The sequence below is a fragment of the Osmia lignaria genome, chromosome 4 (assembly GCF_051020975.1).
Source record: "Osmia lignaria lignaria isolate PbOS001 chromosome 4, iyOsmLign1, whole genome shotgun sequence".
Classification (NCBI taxonomy): domain Eukaryota; kingdom Metazoa; phylum Arthropoda; class Insecta; order Hymenoptera; family Megachilidae; genus Osmia; species Osmia lignaria.
The window spans coordinates 5,894,134-5,916,414 of NC_135035.1; the positions used below are offsets into that span (position 1 = coordinate 5,894,134).

General features: G+C 43.3%; 2 protein-coding genes and 1 long non-coding RNA gene across 9 annotated transcripts in view; 1 reads left to right on the top strand and 2 right to left on the bottom strand.

Moving 5' to 3' along the window:
• Positions 1 to 853: 853 nt before the first annotated feature.
• On the bottom strand, positions 854 to 14,702 carry gem (transcription factor CP2 like gemini). Of its 5 annotated transcripts, none has more exons than XM_034322363.2 (12): positions 14,125 to 14,702; positions 13,603 to 13,807; positions 12,261 to 12,405; positions 10,259 to 10,336; positions 9,157 to 9,366; positions 8,930 to 9,074; positions 8,454 to 8,690; positions 7,936 to 8,184; positions 6,863 to 6,939; positions 2,725 to 2,917; positions 1,254 to 1,704; positions 854 to 1,170 (listed from the first exon to the last, which is right to left on the bottom strand). In XM_034322363.2, exons 1-12 carry the CDS (start codon positions 14,260 to 14,262, stop codon positions 1,118 to 1,120), a joined length of 2,181 nt encoding a protein of 726 aa, XP_034178254.2. In that variant the 5' UTR covers positions 14,263 to 14,702; the 3' UTR covers positions 854 to 1,117. The 5 variants fall into 5 exon arrangements, with proteins under 5 accessions (XP_034178254.2, XP_034178253.2, XP_034178252.2 ...); XM_034322362.2 differs by having other exon boundaries at positions 8,454 to 8,666; positions 13,603 to 13,849; XM_034322361.2 differs by having other exon boundaries at positions 13,603 to 13,849.
• The window catches only part of LOC117603346 (uncharacterized), a 102,640-nt gene continuing 93,335 nt past the window's right edge, over positions 12,977 to 22,281 (top strand). The window contains exons 1-3 of the long non-coding RNA XR_004581207.2: positions 12,977 to 13,168; positions 18,865 to 21,899; positions 22,047 to 22,206. This is a non-coding gene — a long non-coding RNA (uncharacterized LOC117603346). The remainder of the gene's footprint in view (positions 13,169 to 18,864; positions 21,900 to 22,046; positions 22,207 to 22,281) is intronic.
• On the bottom strand, positions 14,867 to 21,599 carry LOC117603339 (putative inactive tRNA-specific adenosine deaminase-like protein 3). Of its 3 annotated transcripts, XR_004581206.2 has the most exons (3): positions 21,460 to 21,598; positions 21,179 to 21,324; positions 14,867 to 16,712 (listed from the first exon to the last, which is right to left on the bottom strand). XR_004581206.2 is itself a non-coding variant. In XM_076688164.1 (2 exons), the coding sequence occupies exon 1, from the start codon at positions 19,545 to 19,547 to the stop codon at positions 18,363 to 18,365; it is 1,185 nt and encodes a 394-aa protein (XP_076544279.1). In that variant the 3' UTR covers positions 14,867 to 16,712; positions 16,847 to 18,362. The 3 variants fall into 3 exon arrangements, 1 of the variants encoding a protein (XP_076544279.1); XR_004581205.2 differs by lacking the exon at positions 21,179 to 21,324 and having other exon boundaries at positions 21,460 to 21,599; XM_076688164.1 differs by lacking the exons at positions 21,179 to 21,324; positions 21,460 to 21,598 and adding an exon at positions 16,847 to 19,547.

Here is a 22,281-nt window from a genome sequence, read left to right on the forward strand (position 1 = left end):
CATTGAATATTTATTGTGCCGTTTACTGACGATACATGACACTCGTGGAATTTCTCTCTATTGGAGTACTTATAAATCGAAGAGCATGCAATTCGACCAATATTTACTTTCGTGGTCGGTTTTACATTAAATCTAGATTAAAATAATAAGACTAAACAGCTCCTTTGTGTATAGCATCGCACATACAATGATTTAATTGTTATACACGATTAAAGAAAAACAAAGTCGTATTGAGCATTTTGAAGTTACATCAATTCAAACGTAACCATACGCTTCATTTTACGTAAAATACAGAACAGTTTTAGTAACTGTATTATACGGAATTATTATTAACACTTTGAGATTAACAATTCTGGTTCTTCGTGAGAGAACCTTTTTCTAGCTTAAAATTCTTCAGAGTTTGGTAATAGATTATAATACTATCTTTCACGATCTTCGAAGACGTGCAAGGAAACATTTATCTTTCTTTCGTTTTGTACTATGGAATAAAATGTTTCTTCCCTTGGCGAAATAATTATTCCTAATTGTCAAGCACTTATTAAATAACTTCTAATATTTTGCTATTTACGAAACCAAAAAGAAGGCACTTAATATTCTTCCTAATGAATGTACCTTTCATTTATCATAGAACAGAAACCTTTGGTATTCCATTCATATTACTTTCTTTTTTCCTTTGCTTTAGCAAAGTTTGCTCCTCAAAGAAACGATACGCTTTACCTAAGTCTTTCTATAAGACAAACATTTGATAATACTGTCGCATTCCGATCATAGCAAGTATAAAATTGTACAAAATGCAACTTATCGAGAAATTGTGCACAAATGTACCATACATAATCATTTGTTATCTCGATCATAAAAGCATACTTGTTCTATTTATTCAATATTTATAATTAATGGCTAACATTACATAATTTCCATCACATTGCAATAAATAATGAGACAACTCACTCGTGTCGTTGCTATACCTCTATAATAATCTCATGTCTCCGCTCTGAAAACAATATGTTGTAACGCTGAAGGAGTAACGTGCTATCGAATCACAGATATATTTGGCAATTTAGTACTTATGGAAGCAATTACTCAATTTTCTAATTAACTTAGCAGCGGATGTACCTTTTTAGGAACGCGACGAAGGCTTTAGGAGTAGCTTGTAGCGATCGGTCGCGTTATCTGCAACAAAGTAGAAATTATTGTCCACAAGGTTAAAATGATATAAAAAGGCTTCCAGAAGTTTCGAAAGTGTTTCGCCATACCTTTGATGGTTTCAACGAAGTACATGCTCTCGTCCTTCATATTCGCTACCAGTTCGTCGGTCACCAACACGTGAATACCCTGGGGACCAAGGAAGAGTACAGAATGCAGTCGATCGTGAGGTAAGCTCAAAGCGTTCAGTAGTTTGTTCATCAAGGCGCTGCTGGTCAGACTTTCCAGATAGGCGACTCTCCAAAGCGAACCATTGTCTTCCATCGAGAAATACAGGGTGAGCTTTGGGGTTGGAGGTTTCGAATGTAACGCGTTGAACAATCGAATCCCATCGGCTAGACCGCAGATTTGGATCAAGTCGTCTCGGGAGAGTCGCAGGATGTCCGAAGCCGAGAAGCTTGAGAACGTCGATTCGAAAGCGCCGAAACGACTCGCGCGAAGCCACGTGGTCGTTTGTGCTGCACTGGCGTCTGGCGACAAGTGAGTCAGACACGATGCGCCCTACGTAATCAGACAAATATTATTTTTATTACTTGCACTGTAAAGTAATATTTGCAGCTGAGCTTCGGTACTGATTGTGTCTGATGAGTGGAACAATAAAAGTAGAGGGCGCCATTTTGTTCAGGAGTGTCAATGGACCATCAGTGAAGATGCTTAGTAGATGATTATTTTAGATGTGGGAACTTAGAAAATTTTGTGAATATGTAGGGAATGTCCTGATTAAAACGTAATTTTCGTTTGCTGCCCGTTATCAAGGAGGGTGGAAATCGCCCCTAAAATTTCACCTGTTTTTTTCTTTTTTTTCGAAACCGTTGAATACCTCGAAAAATTTCGTTAGCAAAGGTTGTTCGTTCTAATGTATAGTATTTTTTCATACTAAAGCAAGAAATTATTTAAATAATTATATGAACTTATAAACAAAAATGATTTAAAAAAATTACTTATTTCAATATGAAAAAATGCTATGAACAACTTTTGCTTATGAAATTTTTCGATATTTCCAACGGTTTTGAAGAAAAAAAACACATAAAACGTCCAAAATTTTAAGGGCGATTTTCACCCCTTTAGACTGAAAACAGGCACCGAACGAAAATTGCGTTTTAATCAGGAGGACATCCCCCACATATTCACAAAGTTTCATAATGTTTTGAATTTTCGGGTTCGGGATTATTCCTTGTTAGATCAGAAAGACTATATGTACAATATCAATCATAGTGTCCGTTCGCCTAGTGTATTTTGTAATTTCAAATAAATTATTGAAATTCTAAATTATTGAATATTCGAAAGCTTTTATCAGATGATTATGTTAATTACTTTAACGCTTTTATTAAATAATTAGATTTATGATATATGCTGCGGTTAAACTTAGACTCCAAAGTCAGTGCTTTTTCACTAGACGAACGGACACTATGATTGATATTGTACATATATTTGGTTAAATAATCAGCAGAGGACTATGTTGGAGTACTGTCACATCGTTAGTACAATAGCGGATTAACACTAATCTGCTGACAAACTAACTTCGGTTTCGATGCAGGACTGATCTGGCAAAATAGCTGCGGGCGATGGCAGAGCTGGGGCTGTTCCTATGTTTTCCTTCACAGCATCAGAAGCAGGAACTACTGGTACGATACTGGAATTGGAAACTGAAAGTGCCAACGGTGCTGCTACCGGCGAAGTATTGCCACTTACGGTAGACCGAGTTTGGGGTGATCTATAACAAGATTTCCTTCCTTTAGTACAATGTCATTAGTTGCTTTATTACACCGTTAATAGACAAGCTTCTTTTGCATTCATCAACCGGATACATTGTGAAATAAAGGTTACAGAGGACTGATACCTAAGCGTAACGTGAATTAACATCATTAGATGCAATGAAAGCAAACACGATAATAATTGACACCGCAACCTATAGTGCTGTACGAATATTAAGTCATCAGAAGCAGTCGGTGAACGAGGATCATCATGCAGAATGAACAATTCTGTTCGAAACGTGGCAAAGAATAAATAATGCGTTACTTGATCCTTGACCTTAAAAATCGTCTAATTTATTGTAGAGTTATGTAAGCGCGCGAGCATGAAACCTAGAAACACGCAAACTAGAACAATTTCCTTTGTCTCTTATTCCTGAACGCAAAACATTTCATCGCTCGTCTATTTCTTACATGGAATGTCTCTTCAAGTGAAATATCAGTTTGGAGATTTCCCTTCCGTCGATCCTTTTGTTATTTCTGCCTTTCCTTATTGCGAGGCTGACTAATCCACCCCGCATGAGATGATTGCTTCTCCGCGTTCTGAATTCCGAAATAGAATGAACAAACTTAGCCACCAGTTCAACTTGCAGGGGCCCACCGCTCACAGTTACTTCGTGTTCCAGGAGGTAAGCCGAGGAGGAGGCATTACCACGAAATTTCGCGGCCGATCTGATGGCCCAACAGCTCTTCAACCTCCAATTCGAACAACTCTTTGGCATCTCGAGTACGCGTCTTTTAAATCCCATCTGCGTTCCCAAACTTCTCGTCTTCAATCTTTTTCTCTATTCTATTTTCTCTTGTCCAGAAATTTCTCTAAGAACCGATCTCTAATTTCGAAATAAATCCAGACTGGTTCAATATCGAACAACGTGTAACCACCAGGGACTACATTTTTACTACCCTTTCTTCTTGGTCACCTCGATTACGATCAAAAGAAAGAAATGTTAAATTGAGGCGTCTTTTAAGTGCTAAATATTCAAAGTATAGGCAGTTTTACATTTCAATCGTGACTGACTGATCCACGATTGATCGTTCGAAAGTTTCGATTGGCAAAGCAGTAGCCTTACGAATCGGATACGATCGGTGCGATTCAGATCGTCATTGGAATACGAGTCTGCTCTGAACCGGATATCTCTAGTCTCGTCGGTTCGCGCGCCACTGTTGCGCTAAATTTAAAAAATAGTCTCGCTTCGTGACGATAAGGAAAGTTGTGTTTTTCTTCGAAAATTCCTTATCTCAATATCTTCGAACTCTGTGAGTCTTTTATCTAACGTTATCTCGCTCTTCTAGGGACCATATCGGTAACCATCTGCATTCGTCTGGTCTCGTAATCTTTTACGACAAGTCGTTCATTAGACAACAGCTAGTGAATGATTTGAACGCATCTTTTGACGTAATTCTTCCTGTTTCTGAACAATTAGAGGCCAGAATAGCGTCCGAGGACAGGCTGTTTCTCTTTGAAAACAAAGGAAGAATAAAAGTATCCGTAAATTCTTGGTGAATACGTTCAGTTCAAGGCTGAATCGAACCGCCCTGGCATCAGCTTTTCGGCGGCCAGGCTGCTCGTCATCTGAGCAAGTGATCCTGCCGTGACAGGAGCACCTGGCTGGCCAGGATCTCATACACAAGCACGCTCTGATCGTCGACGCGTAACGATTCCAGGTTAAGGATGTTCGACACGCGAGACGATTGAGCACGATCGGATAGAAATCGAAATTTTACACCGGACCGGGGCATTCCAACGGTGTGAAGCAGCTTCGTTCTCGATTCGATCCTAGCTCGATAAACTGTCGCCGATTTCTCGAGTGTTTTTCGCTCGTCGTTGCGGTTACGATTTACTCGGCAAGGTGGACGAATACGCAGAGAGCAGACTCTGATGCGTGATAATTATCGTGCTCGTGATTCTCTCAACATCACATATACACGCACGTTTCGTTTAAAACGCGTCTCTTTTATTGGCTCGTTCTAAGTGCCTGAGATGTGGACGCGCATGCGTGGCAGGGAAGCCGTGATCGATAACTCCCTCGTATCTCGATCGACACTGCCTCTGTGGCAGAGTTTCGGAATCAGCTAAGGATTTATTTTTACGTTCACGGTCGGTGCTGTAATCCGATGGCGTTGCCGGTGCTCGATTGGCCGAAGGACGTAGACCCGCGCGGCCGGAAAGCGACCGTAACTAAAAGTCCTTTCCGGTTCGCAGATTATTTCACACGGTAGAAATCGTAGCACTCATTACCGTGCATCGTGCACGACGTTCCGTTTACGTTTACCGGACCGCTACAACTCCGCCGGGGCGACCAGTGCGCACGTGAAATTCAACTCCCTCGGATGTTGAACGTGGCTGACGTAACACGTTTACGTTGTCGAGGGGGACACACTCGGCGATCGCGGCAGTAATTTCTGGATCTCGCGAGATCTTTTTTCTGGGCCGACAGCAGCGCACTTCAAGTCGTATCGATTAACCGTCGAGTTATAACCCAATGAATCTCACCAGTTCTGTCGTAGCGAATCACACGAAAAGACGGTCACCGATCACCGCTTTATTTAGAAAACATGCGGCCTCAACGGTAGATCATGTCTGCGACTCTCACTGGGTACCGTTTTTCGTTCACTGTTCACCGACGACGGATTGTGGGGAATATTCGACGCGTCGACGAGGTGGGAGAGACGAAAACGAAGCTGAAGCACGAAATGCGAATCCCAGCTTCCGAGATCGGTACTGTATCCCGGCAGGTCGAACGATTCCGTGGAAAGAAGGCTGATGGATATAAACGAGAGAACCAACCAAGCGGCTGCGCGGTGACGCGTGTATCGTGCTGCGTTCTGAATTTATTTGACGTCGAGACTGTCTCTCTCTTTCGCTCGAAGCGTCGTTGTCGGCTGTACTAGACGCCGGCTCGTGCCAGTTCGAGCCAGTTTCTCGACTCCCGAGCTTGGGCACCTCCTCTATTTCCACCACTTTATCCCGAGCCTCCTATCGTCCATTGCCATTACCATCGCCACGCTTTCCACCACACCACCAACTATACACTAACTATATAATATGCTTCTACCTCCTCCACCTTTCGATTCATCCACGATCCCCCACCAGAAACGCCTTTGATCCATCGTCGTTTCGAAAGAGACACGGCAACGCAGCGTTGCATTTCTGTATTTTGCTCTCCTTCTCGTGGCGATGCATCCTACGTGAGAGAATTACTTTTTTTTTCCTTTCGAATTTTCTTCCTACTCGTCCTATCGGGCCGGGATTTTTCCGCCTTTCTTCCCGCTCAAACGCGTTAACCTCTTAACGGCTGGAAGAGCGACCTTGAAGAGCAAGGCTTATTCCTTTTGCGCGTTAACATGGAGGACGCGTTCTCTGTTCTTTGTTTACAACAATATCTATTAATAACTGGATGTTTTGAAAGGAAAAATTAGTCCTCCATCTATCCGGTTCGACTATCGAGATCAAAGGTGGTGACGACTTCGATGGTTCACCAAACATGTCCAGAGACGACCACCGTGTTACTCGAAATGCGTTCAACTGATTGTTTTTTGTCTACAAAAGAAGGTGGGCGACGATTTGTTCGGTTGGACGGCGGTAACTTGTAGTATCCGGAACGGGCCAGTTTATATTTACATAGCAAAGGAAAATTTACTACCTGCCACGTCTGTATACGACTACCAACACTTTTTCATGTACCGAGATAACCCAACGATAAGTTTGTTACGATATTATAAACAGCCGGCAATTACTGCATAATCGATGCAATTTACAAGCATGCTTGCGAAAGAAGGAGATACAAAAATTTGTGGTATCAGCAAACAGTGATGTTATCGAAACGGTTACAAAAGTTAGCAGACAAAACACGAAGAGCTGCAGTAAACACATCGAGATGCAAAACTGAAATTAGAACTATACTTACATTGCCTCCGTGGAAGCATAAGGGCTGCCTCCGTTTTGAGTTATCAAACTGGACGGCGATAAGGAGTCTAGAGGAATCTGTAATCAAAATCAGGCATCTTCGAGTTAGTATTGTAGGATAGTGGACATCTTCTATAGTCCGTCCAACGAGACGAGTTAGTAAATGTATACAAATTCCCGGGCACGAAGTAGGGTCGGCTCACGGTCGATCCCTGCATTCTAAACAATAAGAAGCTACTTCGTTTGGAACAATAATAATAGGTGTAAAGTTATCTTCCAAAATCATGATAAATCATTTTTGCGCACCCTATATACGGGATTTGAAAAACGTTAAGTTCCCCCCTGCCTTTCTAAGCAAGGGCCCACGGCAAAAGACCGCCGAAAGTTGGCCCTGAACTCGACACTTGACTTATTTATACAGGGAGATTCTCTCGGCGCGCAACACAATAGCTGCCCCGCACAATGGAACCCTGCTGTGTTTACGGGCAAAAAGCCCAGGAGGTCAAGTCGCCGGACCCAAGACTGCTCTGTGTGTCTTGGGTCCAGCGACTTGACCTCCTGGGCTTTTTGCCCGCAAACACAGCAGGGTTCCATTATGCGGGGCGGCTATTGTGTTGCGCGCCGAGAGAATCTCCCTGTATATATTGACTCGTTCCGTTGGACGCACTATAGTGTTAAGTTTAGTTATACGTATACATTTAGTTTAGGTTAAAATAATTTACGATAGGGTCATGATGACGCGTCGAGGGCCTACAGGCCTGGTGAAGCGAGAATTGCAACGCGCTTCCTCTCCCAGGTCATGGAGTGTAAAGGGCTTTTCTGATAAACCCCCCCAAAGTCGAAAAATCGGGGGTGGTCGAGGACCTTACAAATGGGTCAGTCATCGTGTGTCGTTCGTATTTTAGTCTCGTTTCGTCGTAATTTGGTTATCCATAGTCTAGACGGTTCGGGTTGTAACCATTTATACAAATATAATCTTCACTCCATTTAAATCGAATTAGCATTCGTTTTCGCCTCATCATCGTTGAACCCCACAGTATCTTGCAACAATGGACATATCAAGAGGTCACTTACGTCGGAGAGGACCGTGCAATCGTAACTTGGCTGATATTTGTCCTGTTCGTGTGGCGGTCGTCGAAGTATCTTGTCTCGATCCTGTTTATGCTTACGATCAGCTCCCTTCAGTTTGAATACCTTCACCTGGCAAGAAGCGGCATGCAGACGAGGACCACCTGGTAATCGTGTCTCCACTTGGATTCGAAACGGTACACCTTTCTCCCCACCGTGTTTTTTTGGCGTAAATTCGGTGCTTATACAGTTCACCTAGAGAAAAAGGAGCAAACGCCATTTTATTTAACCCCTTGCCTTATTTTCTTCGTCCGGAAGGTATTGTAGGGTGCAATAAAGAAGGCTAAGACAAGGGGTTAGCCCTCTGGCGGCGGGCCACTGAAGCTTTAACCTTTTTCCGACATTTTGTTTCCACACGTCCGAATATAAGACTTTCACAGGATTGAGTTAGAAGGGTTAAGGAATAATTCAAGCATTTTATTTATTGGGTGGATAAAATCCATCTTGGTTCCTGTCGCCTCTACCTTTATATAAACGCCGACTTCTTTGGTGGGATCCCACATAAATTCCACGCTGTTATTGGACGGGGACGGTTGACACACGTCCACCATCCCATAACTGAGAGGAACGTCGACCTCGAGCAATCTCTCACCGGGTCTTGCGCGTTGCCAAGCTTGCATTTGTTCCCGTTCGGTGTACTGAAGCCTCCTCTCGTGGAAGCATATGCGGATCGTCGACTGAAACAGAAAGGTTGCGTGTCCCTTCAGAGACGTTGTAGCACCGTTTGGGTGACACATCTTTCGAACGTCCGGCACCTAATGAGCTCACGCTGAATTGACGATTAGTTTAACGCGATAATGGAGTTTCAAAGCTTGAAAATTTGAATGATAATTGAGAGTGACCTCGCGAGAAGATCAGTACGTTTTGTAAGATGTCGATACCCAAACACAGGAAAACCTGCTGACGCGTTTCGATGGACAGGATGCAAATGATAGGGTACCTTCAGAATTTTTCCGCGATACGCGGACAGGTCTCCTAATTTTTTCAGTTTAATCTCGTACGACTGACCCTGGTTCAGGTAGGTGAGCGTCTCCTCGTTGACTTTCGTTGCGATGCTTGTGGCGGCAGCGAGCACGTATTGAAAGCTATGGGCAAATATTATATCATCATTAACAGTATCAAAAACTCCACTTTCTCACATAGGAGATAAATCATCGACAGACGTACCGACAATCCTCGTTGAGCTCGTTTCCCTGTTGCGAGGAAGACACATGATTTCCCGATGACGAGGTCGGGGGATACTCTTCGTTCGAGGAATAAAGCAACTGATGAAGATTCGTCGTTGTTTGACCGTTGTTGTTGCTGTCAGCCTCTGCAGGGCTGTTCCCGTTGTTCGCTGGTGTCGAATTGATCGTTCTTTGCGACACGTGGTTTAAACTGAAGCAGACATTGAACGTGTAATTTTATCAACAGTTGATTAACACCGTCGAGACGGATTCGCTTCACTCACTATAAATTAAAAAACACCGAAGAGGGTACAATCAAATCCGAAGCACTTCTCATCGTACTTTGATTCGCGACTAATGCCGCTGATTAGAATTCTTAATTAACGATCATTTCTACAAAAACTCGCGCAACTTGCAAAACACTCCGCTGGCAATGCTTCCATTTTAATTACAACCGCGCATAAATGCAAATTTCCTTCAGGTCCAAAGTGGAGTGCGCAGAAAAAGTTTCAAATTAATGGACGGAGATTAAGTATAGTTGATTTCACGCCTCGTTCCTCGTCGTTTTTCGAGTAGCAACGTCACGGAGATAAACGTAACACTGATTACTTCCGTGGGATCGCGTCGAAGCGTAAACCGCGTCACGTTTTGAGGGAATCGCGTTTTTCGCACGGTTTCATCCGTCGAACGACTGGCGTTCGCCGCTGACAGGGTAAAACGGAGAACGATAACTGCGGAGGAACCTTGCAATAGTAAAGGTCTGACCTGCGTGCCATTCGACTGATAATTGCGTGAAGAAACACAACGATAGGATGCCTTATCGTGGCTAATTCTCTCTCTCTCTTTCTCTCTGCGGGGGAGTCTTACGGCAAATTCCGCTTAGCTTTTGTTTGTTTTCTTTGTTGATGCCACCATGAACGACTTAACACATTTACTGGGACAGTGAATAAAAAAAAAAAGAAAAAATTGCGGTGACTAGTACGATAACGCAGATTGTTAACCCCTTTTGTTTTGAACGAAGTGTATACGAGTCCTCGAAAATTGACAATCGACAGAACCAAGGCGTATAAAAAGCAAGTGGTTCTTATGCAAAAAGGACTTACTTGGAATTTTGCTGGTTTTCTGGCGATGGTGCTTCTTGCTTGAAGACCGTTAACGATGGCAAAGCGAGCAAGGCTTCGCTGTAAACAAATGAACGCTATGCTTACAGTTCTGTATTGCTAGATTTTATTACTTTTTTGGGACGAAGAGATTTGATACGCAATTTCAATCACAATAATTATGTTTACTGTTCGTAATGACAATCTTGGTTTGGGTTCATCCGATCAAAGGATGTTCGATCCGATACTAACCGATAAATTCCGGTTTCCTTCATTGGCAATTAGGTACTGATTATACAGAGCTCGGTAATATAACCGACTGAGAATCGATCAACATTGATCGATTGGGAACAATAGTTAATTATACGTATACATCAACTTTTAATTTATACAGAGAAGGTATCTATCTGTTATCAATACCTAATCTCTGTTAATAATGAAAAAGTATTATCAATTCAAATTCAACATCCATTATTTTCTTTGGGGTGTTAAAAAAATAGAATCAATATCAGTCTCAACTCAATAACTGATACAAAGAACGTAAGAATAGTTTGAGAACCGCTATGATAAGAATTGAGTCGCTAAGGTCAACTAAAACCGGAACGTACCGGTTCTCGAATGCAACGAAATTAATATCGTACAGGCAAAGTACCGCGATAAGACATCGCCGAAAATATGGCATTAAATCATCTTTTTCCGATATTTTTTACATTAGTCAGCATAAATGGACATACGGTTAAACATGCTAATCACTCACCCACTTTTCAAGTACTGATGCATGATTTTGATACTCGAATATTAGTCTTGATTCTTCCTCTTCATAAAAATATAACGATAACCCCATAGACAGTCTTCGATCACAAGTTACGCTAGGTACACTAGTTCAAATTTCACCAAGTTTCCGGGTGTCACGTGGACGCCAAGATTTAGCGCTCATTTAAATAGGAAGAACGAGAAAGTGGAAAGTGATTCACCGCACCGGGCTCAAATCGCCGAGAATAACTGGTTCCGTACTCGCGAATAGTTACAAGGATTATGATCTCACAGATCAGTATCACGAGGAATTGGTTTTCGGCAATTTTTCATTCATAAATCATGGAAAAACTAGAACCGCGTTTCTCCGAGACGCAGAGACGCGTCGAGTGTCTCGATCAGCTGATCACCAACAAACTTTCCCGCTTTTTTCGCGTCGAACCTTCGCAATATTCGTTTTTATCCCACTTTCCCTCGATATGAACGAATATTACTCGCTTCGTTTCATCATTAAACCTTGATCTTAATGTTATTCGATTAAGCAACAGTGCTCCAGTTATTCCATAATCTATGATTTATCGTCAAGACTTTGGCGGAAGCGATAAAAAACGAATCGAACATGAAAAGTATGCTTAAATGGCTGATAAACGTTCGTTTCAAAACACGTTATTGAAATAACAGCTAATTTTTCTTGTGAAATTGAAAAGATTCTTTTTTCGGACAATTTGGCAGAACAGAGTCCAATAAACGAAACAAAAGTATAATGAACACTGTCACAAACGTGTAGAGTTCAAGGTATTGACACAAATGTTCTGGACGACTCTTCGCACCGGATGTTAGGTGTTTCAGAGTTAAAGTCGTAACAATTGGTTCCGGGACAGAAATGCACGTGTGTCTGTACGCGCCTACACTCGGTAAGCGTCTATAAACGTTTGTGAGCAACGTGATTTCCCAGTGTGTGTCGTTCGAGCAACGAAACACCGACAACTGTGTCTGGTTTCAACCGGATTCCTCGTTCGGCATGTTTCTTCCCACTACCAGCTAGGTTTTAATCGAGATTCGATTCTAGTCTCCAAAGAAATCTACTTTATCGACTCCAACTAAAGCAATTCGCGACCCAAGAGGCTCTTCATGATCGACTATCGGTTAAACTCGAAGAAGCTTTCAGTAAGAGTCTACAGAGTCGGCATTTTGGGTTCTAATTCACCTGACTATTGGGCAGCTTTTAAGAAAATCTGAAGAAAATATTTACCTCATGTTGTAAGAAGCAACGGCTGTCGCGAGATCTGATGCTGCGAGGGCTGACAGAGATCCATCGAAATCGGCGGCAAGATGTTCTGCCAGTTCCTCCACTTGGTTGGACCAACCCTGGCCGGAACTGTTGCTTCCGACAGATCCTGCAAACACAAAAGACTCTGAATTAGAATTTCAAGCCAGTAATGTAGAGTGGAGGATGTAGACTTCTTTTAATTAAGGGTACAGAGAGGACCTCCTATCATCTGCCTTCGGTTCTGGGAGAAACTCAGAACTTATTTTCAAAATCAACATAGTACCACCTTGTGGATTAGCATAATTGATGTAAAACTGATGGTGCATGGTTCCCATCCTAGGCTTCGCTTCCTGAATAGCTATGACCGCGTTCCGTCGTCGATTCTTCGACGTAATTGGTGAATAACGTCGACTCTGTAGCAACGGCAGCCTAGAGCTGTCCACTTCGCACCACTTCATTCTCTATCTCTGACAAACTAAACGAACACGAGGCACACACCTGAAGAAACACTATCAAAACAAAACTCGAAGATAGCCGTACACCTTTCGCGTAATTTCCGTCGGCTGGAGAGTTAATATTGGCTTCTTTCTGTCTCCTCGGATAGACATAATCTGCGAGATACCGTGTACTTAAGAGTTATCAGTTTCTACGACCACGTGGTCATAAAGGCGTCGAACGTCGGGAAGAATGTTTGTTGCCGATCAGTCTTGAACTGTTCTTCGAAGCAACCATTCGCTCTGAGCACGCGTTCTTTATATTTGACAAAATTTAGAATTTTTCATCGATGGAAGACCAACAAGGATGCTGGTGAATCGATGATAACTGAGCAGCTCTTGCACTTGAGAATTTATTTTCAAAAATCAATGGAGCTGTCTTGAAATTTGAACAGGGTAAGTGAAATTCCTGATCACCAAAAACTACTACATATCAATTTCAGGTCTCAGATAATAACGTATAGAGATTATTCTTCCTAGGAAGATATACTCGATTAAAATGAAAACGTCTGCGCCTACGACTGTGTATCTGAGGTCGTTCGAACACGACCTTTCGACGTATCTACACCGAGAGCAGAACGATAGCGACAATGGGTACACAGAGAAGCGAGTACTTCTTAAAAATCACAGAAACGGAATAGAGGGAACATCTGTGCCTGGTCTCTTCGTATTCTTCAATGTCTAAACACCAAAAGGTTCAATCGTATTAGCTAAACTACTCTAAAAAACGAAACCCATGCTACATCATCCAGTAAACTTAAACCTACTCTATTGTTGAACGGTATTAACCGATAAAACTTGCAGTTTCATCGTCTTAGGAATATACTAACCATCTCGTCTAGCATGCTTCTTCTCGAGTTCGGTAATTTGCGGCAACGGTTCTCCGGCTCGACGTTTCAGGCTGCTTTGTTGCTGGCAATTAGGAGTGGTTGTACCAGCATCGTCGGACGATGGGCTGAAATGTTGAAGCGACTCGTTGTTCGAACGTATCTGGACACCGTCCTCGGGAGAATCCTTCGGTGAACCGTATTTGTCCTGCCAGAAAGAATTTTGTAGACTGTGATATCCCATTGACGCCTATAAAATTTTTGATTACGGTCAGTTTCGGGAGAGGATTCGCGGGATTGACTTGTTCTTTGGAAGGAATATCGTCCCATGGTACTATTACGCGGTTAATCCTTGTAAGGACAAGTGTGGGATACTTATTAAATCCGATTTTCTCCTTTAGTTTTAATTCAAAAGTGGGTATGCATCGAACTCCAGTAGCTCTATTGTTGAAGTTGGGTTTGAAAACGACATTACTTGTGGAACGACCCGATAGAATTATCCTCGTGGAAAATAGTCATACTTACGTGTTGGGAAGCGATGGCGTCGCATCTGTTCTGACGAACAGGGGACAGTTGCACGTACGGAGGCGACGGTGTGTTTGGAAACCATATGGTCCCGTTCAAAGAGTCTGCACTACCGTCCATGATGAATTGGAGCTCCATTCAACGATCCTGAATCTCAAAGCACTCGTACCGCGAGAGTTTATCTATTCTGTTACACCAGCGTTTTGATACCGAATTCCTATGATCCTGATTCAAATTCTTTCCCTTGTCGTTCGAGTGCTGAAAGATTCTCTGGAGAAGGCTTTGGTAGCCGGTAAGTTCAAGCTAGTTAATGGATCGTCCAGGATGAAAAAACTTGAAGGACTTTTCTTTGAACTTTCCTAAACGCTAGTCTGCATTCTGCGGTTAACGATGCTCCTCGGTCCCTTTGTTTCCTATCTTATCTTTCTCTAAGAAGCAAAACCTTCACCAGCTTGTTTCGTGCGTTCTCCGCGTTTGTTTCCTTCAGGAAGGATCCACGAAGGTGTCGCGGGAGTGCACGGTGCATCACTCGACCACCGTCAGTTAAAGGGCCGACTTTCCTCGGGCAACAGTTAGCCTTAGAACATCACGAAGAAGCTGTTGTACAATTTCTTGATGCCAGTTGTCTCGCGTTGCCGGTGCGTTTCCAATAGTGCGCAACCCCGCGACTTGAGGGACAAAAAACGCGAAAAGACGACGAACGCGTCCTCGAATACCATTGCCACACCTTGACTGCAACGCATTTTGTTACTATTACTCCTCAGCGAAATTTCTCAGCTATGGGAAAGGACTACGGTACTTCGTTGTTCTGCGATCGTATGTCTGTTATCGTTATCGAGTCCTTTAGAAAATCACAGTCGATCGCTGTTACCAAACTCGATCGTACGAAACTTTAAACAGGATCGTGATCGATCTAGATCGAATCCGATGAATTCTATTCACGATTAAGCTGTTTCGGTTAAGAAACAGCCTGAACGATGTCGTTGCTCTGAACGAGTGTCACTGGACACGGAAAATATTTATCTCGATTGCTGTCTAACGACTATGGCTCACACACTCGATAGTGTCTTGGTAATCGAAGGCCTTCGCCTGACACGTCGTCACCACATTTTCAGAATCCTTCGTTCCATGGTGCCGACAGAAAGACAAAGTTGATCGTGAAGAAAAGAACGAGGCTTCGTTGCCGTTTGACCAAGTGAGAGACGCGTTTCGCTCTTCGACAGTTTCCCAAACTCCTTTCGATCTTCCGAAAGACGAATCCTTCGTGAAAATCACCAAAGGACGATGTTTTCTCGGCCGAACTCAGGAACTGAGACCTTCTGACGCGGACGTCAATCCGTTTGCTCCTTGAAACGTTCCAAAGTCAAGCAAGGTTTCTTTGCTTCCCGATAACGATCACGATCAAGATCAAGATCTTTCGAAGAGCAACAGCCAATAGATTTGAGCCATTCACCTGGTGATCTAGACTTCTGCTTTTATCGCTTAAAGCGTCGCTGTCGGCTGGAACGCTGTTATTTACGACTGGGCTTTGTCAATGAACCTTCAACGATGCGAATCCTCTTCTGAAATTGGTCGCGTGGGAGTCTTTGGTGTATTCGTAGCGTCGACTTCCTGATAGAGTCGCTTCTTTCTCCGTCGTTTTTGATTCCGTTTTACGAGGCTCGCTGTTACCGTTGACCGACTTAAAACCGACTGAGATAAACCGGACGAGCGAATGTCTGTTTCGTTCGTCTCTTTACCCTTACGACGACGACGGCGACGACGACGTGTGGGACAGTAAATTGCGCGACACTGACGACGTTAAAAGTTTTGAACCGAATGCTCCGGCTATGTCTTCTGTCTAAGAACGAACCGGCTATCCGATCCAATCGCGACCGTTGGTATTAAAAGGCTGACCAATAGTGTCTACGCTGGAGGGTCGACCCGACCCGTCAATTGGAACCACTCAGTGTTGATGAGCAAAATGTGACTCGGTTTACCTCGTACAATCGTCCCGTATTTGGTGACGTATTGAATTTGAATTTTCATTAATACCTGACTTATTCTTTGCCCCACTATTCTTTCATAGACAATTTTCAAATATTTTATTCGTTTTTCTTTAACTTTTTTGCGATACAAGATTGAAACTTTCTACTGATATCGTTGAGAAACGAGAACGAAGATGTTTTCGTCGAGTTTCGACGAACAACCGTGTCGTAAAGGCTGCTTGTTTGCCACGTGGATTAATTACTTTCGAGTCGTTATCTCCGAACGACCGTGTTTTCGTCGCGAAACTTTCAATGAAATCGCGAAGACGAATCTTTCGCTGCTTCGCGAGCGTCGACGGCGTAGCCTGAATAAACGGTGGAAAGAAACAAGGTAGCTGCTTGATGCGTTTCCGGGTGACGTTAATGGACGACCACGTGCCAGCTAGTGCAACGAAGTACGTGGAACAACTTCTTGGTCGTTAACTGAGTTTCTCCGTGAAGCTTCGAGGTGTGTCTGATACGAGATATATCCGTCTCTCCAAATCGTCTCCTTAAGCTTAGAAGCTTAGTATCTTCGTCCAAGAAAATCGACGAGCTAAACTAAGATGGCGGATGGAGAACCTGAAATAACAAGGTTAATATATGTCCATGGAACACTCGTGTACTCGGGTGTTTAGCAAACTTTTCACGATCAATCATTCTGTGACTGTGGGAACAAATAAGTTAAACTCGATCAATGAATTGCCTTTATTTACTTGTATGTAAGAATGGGAACAGAGAAGATTCGAAAGATGCTATTTGCTCGAGCGGCAAACGAATTGTCTTGCTTCCTAATTCCCTGCTACCACCATTTTCTCCTAAGCGCGTGCTTGCACGTACATCCGTCCAGCAAAGCTCTGGCCAGCCCAATGGGGTTAGACGTCTGAAGTTTCGCTGATTGAAGTTAATCCGCGAGGTCATTGTTATACGCGCTACTCGCTTGCACACAAATTAAACCGTCTTACGAGAGGAAAGCTCGGCGAACAAGAGTTTCGTCGTTCGAACGACGCGATGGAAAGAAGGGTGGTCGCGTTCGCATTGCGGAAAAGGAACTTCTCGTCGTCGTCGCCGCTTTATCGCGCCACATTTCCAGCGATCCTACACGAGATCAACGACCATGCTCCCCTCGAATTACTTCGCGACCTTGTCTCTCGCTGCCGCGAAGTACACGACTTCGTTCTTCGAGCAACGAGGTTATTCGTCCGCGTGCCACGCCGTTCGTTTCGCAGCGACTGATACTTTTCAAAAGGGACGATCGAATCATGACAGTGATTACTTTCGTTATTATCGATTCCGTGCCGACATGCTTTTCTCCTCGTTGCCGGTCACGTGTACGTCGAGTCGAAAATCGACCGTTAATCGGGTCAGACTGGTTCATTTGGTATTCGTTCGAGTAATATTAAGTAGGTGATCGATTAGCTGAATAATTGCAGAAAGCGTATCGGGATTTTTTCTTCAGGGTGACATGTGGAATGACAAATCATCAAAGGAAACTTCTGCATGGAGCTCGAGCATCTGCAACGACTTCTTTTATAGCCTCAATGATCGAAACGTTCTTCAAAGGAGCACAGATATTTGCTACCTCTGACGCAACGCTTTTAAAGAATCATCTTCTTAATTAATTAACTACGAGTCGTCTCCGAGCTGTGCTCGCTCCTTACGAACCTTAAATCTGTCGAGCATCCGATCTTCTTTTAGTCTTTGAACGACGTCAAAGTGAAAAAATTGCAAAAGAAAGTTTGATGGGTCTTCCGTAACACGGAACCAACGAAACGTTTAGCTGGCCGTGTGGATAAAGGAACAGCGACAGACCGATGGTTAGAGATCTCTATTCCTGCAAATTATACCAAGACACCAAGGTCGCCCCGTATATCTACCTCGTAATGGACAAATGCACGTTCGAACCACGTGTAAGATCATGTACGCCGTCTGCTTTTCATTGAAATTCTAAACCGGTCGTTACGTTTGCAGTTAGAACGTCACTAACACGTCTGTTAAGCTTCCTAGACGACCATCAGGTACGAAACCTTTCACAGGTGTCCAAATTTGGGAAGCAGACTGATCGAGATCGATGACCCATTCAAAGCGGACTTATTTCCACTCTTTTAATCTTCATAAAATACAAGAGGAATATTCCATATAAGATATTTTTTAAAGGCATCATCATGGATGTTCCACGAATCATTGGTTAATAGAAAATTACAATCAATTGTTGCGGGTGAATCGGCTGAGTCAATCCGTATTTCTGTGCTGGATTTCTTGCAACACTCGTCGACAATCTTGCTCCAGAACACCGCTCCAAACCTGATACCGATGATTCAAACCTGGCACAGCGTGTAGAACCGTTTTAGATCCTAACACGCCTGTACACTGATTAGGTACTCCATAAAATATCCTCGAAACTCTGGAATGCAAAAGAGCCATGGCGCAGAGAGGACATGGTTCCCTCAACAGAAACGTCCAGTACCCTGTGCACAAATAAGGACCACATTTTTCTGCGTTTATTTCTTCACTTTTCCCTGAATCTGTCCTCTTGGAAGCATTGTTTCTTCGTCCTTGTTTAACAACAGTCGACTTCAAAGACTCTTCTTCCGGTAGATTAAGGATGGACAATGACGAGGGGTAATAAAGTGGAGCTTCCTCTATGTACTTCCTTTTTATCCTTCTTTCCCTGGTTGCATAGTCTTCGTCCGCTATTTGAACACTTTCTTGAGAGTCTTTATTCAATTTCCAGGCACCGCCACCTTGAAGTTTGGCCACCAGATCCACGGCTAACATAACCGCGTGCCACATCGGATGCTGATCGATTCTGGAAGCTGCGATCGCGAGGATCCGTCCATCTTCGGGATCAACGATCACCGCGCTACCATTGCAATGCTCGTCGCCAATGGCTTCTAATTTGGCGGCTTCTATGGCAACGTTCATGTACCTTTCTATCAGATCCAATTGCTGATCCGTGAACACGGATCCATCGATCAGACATTCGATGTTAGGATCTGGATGAAAATTCAGAGGCCAAATCTTCGTGGCTCTCGCTGCCTGTGCTTTCGTCCTTGCGGCTCTGGATGGCACTTTCAACACCTGGAAATCTTCTTCCAGCAAGGATAAATCAAAGCCTTTCTCCTTCAACATCGTTTTCAACTTGTCTGAAGTTAAAGTATGTTCTGGTGAATGTAACGGTGCCAGGAGAAGCTTGTTCGATGAACAGCGTTTCAGATGATGAAAACCCGGCAGAATGGATGATACTGTTTGAATAGCTGTTGATGTATTCTGTTTCTGCTTTAACAGACCCACGTAGACCTCTTCCAAGATCGGATCGTCCGTGAACTCCGAGCTCAATATCGGCCTTGCTATCCAACTTCTAGTCCTGGCTTCTACTTTGCTCTCCTTGGAACATTTCGGCGAGGTGATCGCCATTTTCCCTGAAAACACGGTGCCTTCACTTTTCCTCGAACCATCTAAGAAACTGTCTCTTCCTCCGAGTCTAAACGAGCGTTTCGGAAGGCACAGTAATTTGCCGCTAATTGCCGATTTTCGTCGACGTATGTACACGTTGTGGGCGAGCAACGATTACTTGTTTAACATAATTGTAAATGGGCCTAGCAATAACTGCTTAAATAATCATAACGTCGGAACAATAACGCGAGTTGCTGTATGGAGAACGGATATCCCGTGGATAATTCGATCGGCGGACGAGTCGTGTCAATTCTGTTGCTCGTTCGGGAAAAAAAGAAGAAGAAGGCGGAAGAACGTCTAGGATGGGTGCGATTCGTGGGAGAATCGGTACTCGGTGGCGGTGCACTTGGTACGGCTCACAGGAGGAGAAGCGATTTTAAATTGCTGTCAAGTTGGGCCACGGTCGGATCGATTGTCGGAGTTAGACGCAATTGTACGACGTCGATCCGCGAACAGAAGAAATAAGACCCTTGTTACCAGGCCGCGGCAGAGTCCTGATCCTGCCGAAGACGCGATCGCTTTCGAATTTCTGTTGGAAACGCGTGGACCGGAATGGTAATGATATCGTCAGCCGAATATTGTGAAATCAGGTATTTCTCTGATTTCATGGCTGCTGCTGTTGGCACGGCTCGTCGTTTGGATCTTCGAGTGACCCACAAAACACTCGAAACCTGGCTGTTGCCTTTCCATATATTATCCAGAGTGTATGCTAATGGAAAACTGACGAGAAATCACGCAAAATATTTGTCAACGCCGAGCGCGATTGCCAGGTAAACGAGATACCGCGTTAAGTAGGTCTCATCGAGAGGAGCCTCTCGACATGCTTTGGAAATACCATTTTCTTTCCTCAAAATTAAGATTATTGCAATATTTTACGACTTGGTTATTCCGGAAGTGAATAAAAAGATGATTGTTACGGACGCGTTTTGCAGTAACGAAAACGTGATTCGTTAGTACCGACGGGGAAGTCGCATCTTAAAGCATATTAACGGTCAGCGGGAGGAAAATATGCCATGGTCGGATGATCTGTGAATGGATAAATGAGTGGACAGGACAGATTAAATTATAAAACGTTCATAGCGTAATAGCGTGCCGCGAATACGAGGTTATTGTTAAAGATGGTCATTAGGCGAATGATAATTTTATTATTCATTAACGGTGAAAGAAGTTGACAATCCAGTGAGAACTTGTTCAAAAGATGTACTCGAAAAAACAACGCGATTAAGTAGTCTGGAAATTTTCAAGTTCAATTTAATACGCATTTCGATATATATTCTCGTTTTATCGTGGAAAATCTTGCGCCTACGTGTGTGAACAAACATAAAGTATAAGAAACGTTTATTTAAAGTTCAAACAGTTCAAAAAGTTAGTTAAGATCGATCGTAATACGAGAGGAGTGACGTTCGATGGCTAGTCAAACTTCGCGGGTCGATTACGTCAGCAACATGGCGGCGACACATTCGTGCGAAGCGTGTTCCTTATATAACAGAAAAGGAACAACAAGCGGGCTCGTGTGACGCAGAACGCGCAAACGTAAACTCGTCAGGCGAATGTACTCGACAATCGGGACGAACGATGGAGTTTATACGCACAAACAAACGCCTTCCGATCGATCGGAAAATCGCAATTGTCCGTGATACAGGGCGGCCCGTTTTTTTCACGGGTTCTGTTCACGTGCCAATATGTCTTCCCTGGCCTTGAATCGAAACATGACACGCGTGTCCCGCATCTCTGGCGCCTTTCAAACAAAACAAACGGTCTCGATCACAAAACACGTATCGTGTTGCGGAAAAAGTGATACGATTACGACACTAGGATACGCGTGTATGAATTTTTTACGAATAGCAGCGAAAAAATTCATGAAAATTCTTACCTGCTGCTCGTAAGAGTGGCACGTTCTTCTTACGTCTGCTTTCGCGCTGTTTCTTCAACAACACAACGAATAAAGCGATCCCTGTCAGCCACACCTTGCACACCTTTTTGATACTTTCCACTTGATCCACGACACACGGAAACGCACGTGAAGATATCCGCGGAGATGAAACGTTTACAGGAGGTCGACTGTGTATACCTTTGGCGATTACCAGTTATCGGCGCTGCGCTTGCGCCCTCTGGCGGCAATTTCAGTAAGCTCGCAACTGGAGGAAGGGAAGCACGACTACGGAACGTTCCTGTTATTTTCTTTTTTTCACGGGAATACATTTTTCGATTCCGTTAAAGTTTGTTGTATCAATTAACCAACATCTTTGCAAACAACAAGAGTTGAAAACTGGAACGTGTCACACGATAAATCAACCGTATACTACGACAAAGGTGAGCAGACTTTGATAGTTATTCTTATTGCCGTGTCAAAATCAAAGTCGATGATTGAAAACAATAACTTCGTTGAAATGACATGTGACAGGTGTTTTTGAGATTAACCAGTGGTTGAATTATACTTGTTTCATTGTTTGCTTTCAGGATACACTACTGTCAATGGTCGTGACATTGATGGGATAGATCGATTTTAGCTGATGAAATTTGGCGCGAAATCGTTTGGATGACGTAACTGGTTGGGCGGCCATCTTTGTACACAGTACGAAGCCAGTTCGAAAACAGATTTCAACTTTTCTACGGTTTGGTGAGTACCTTTATTATTCATTATCGATCACCTTGTAAATGATTTATACAGAGTTGTGAGAATGATTTAAAAATC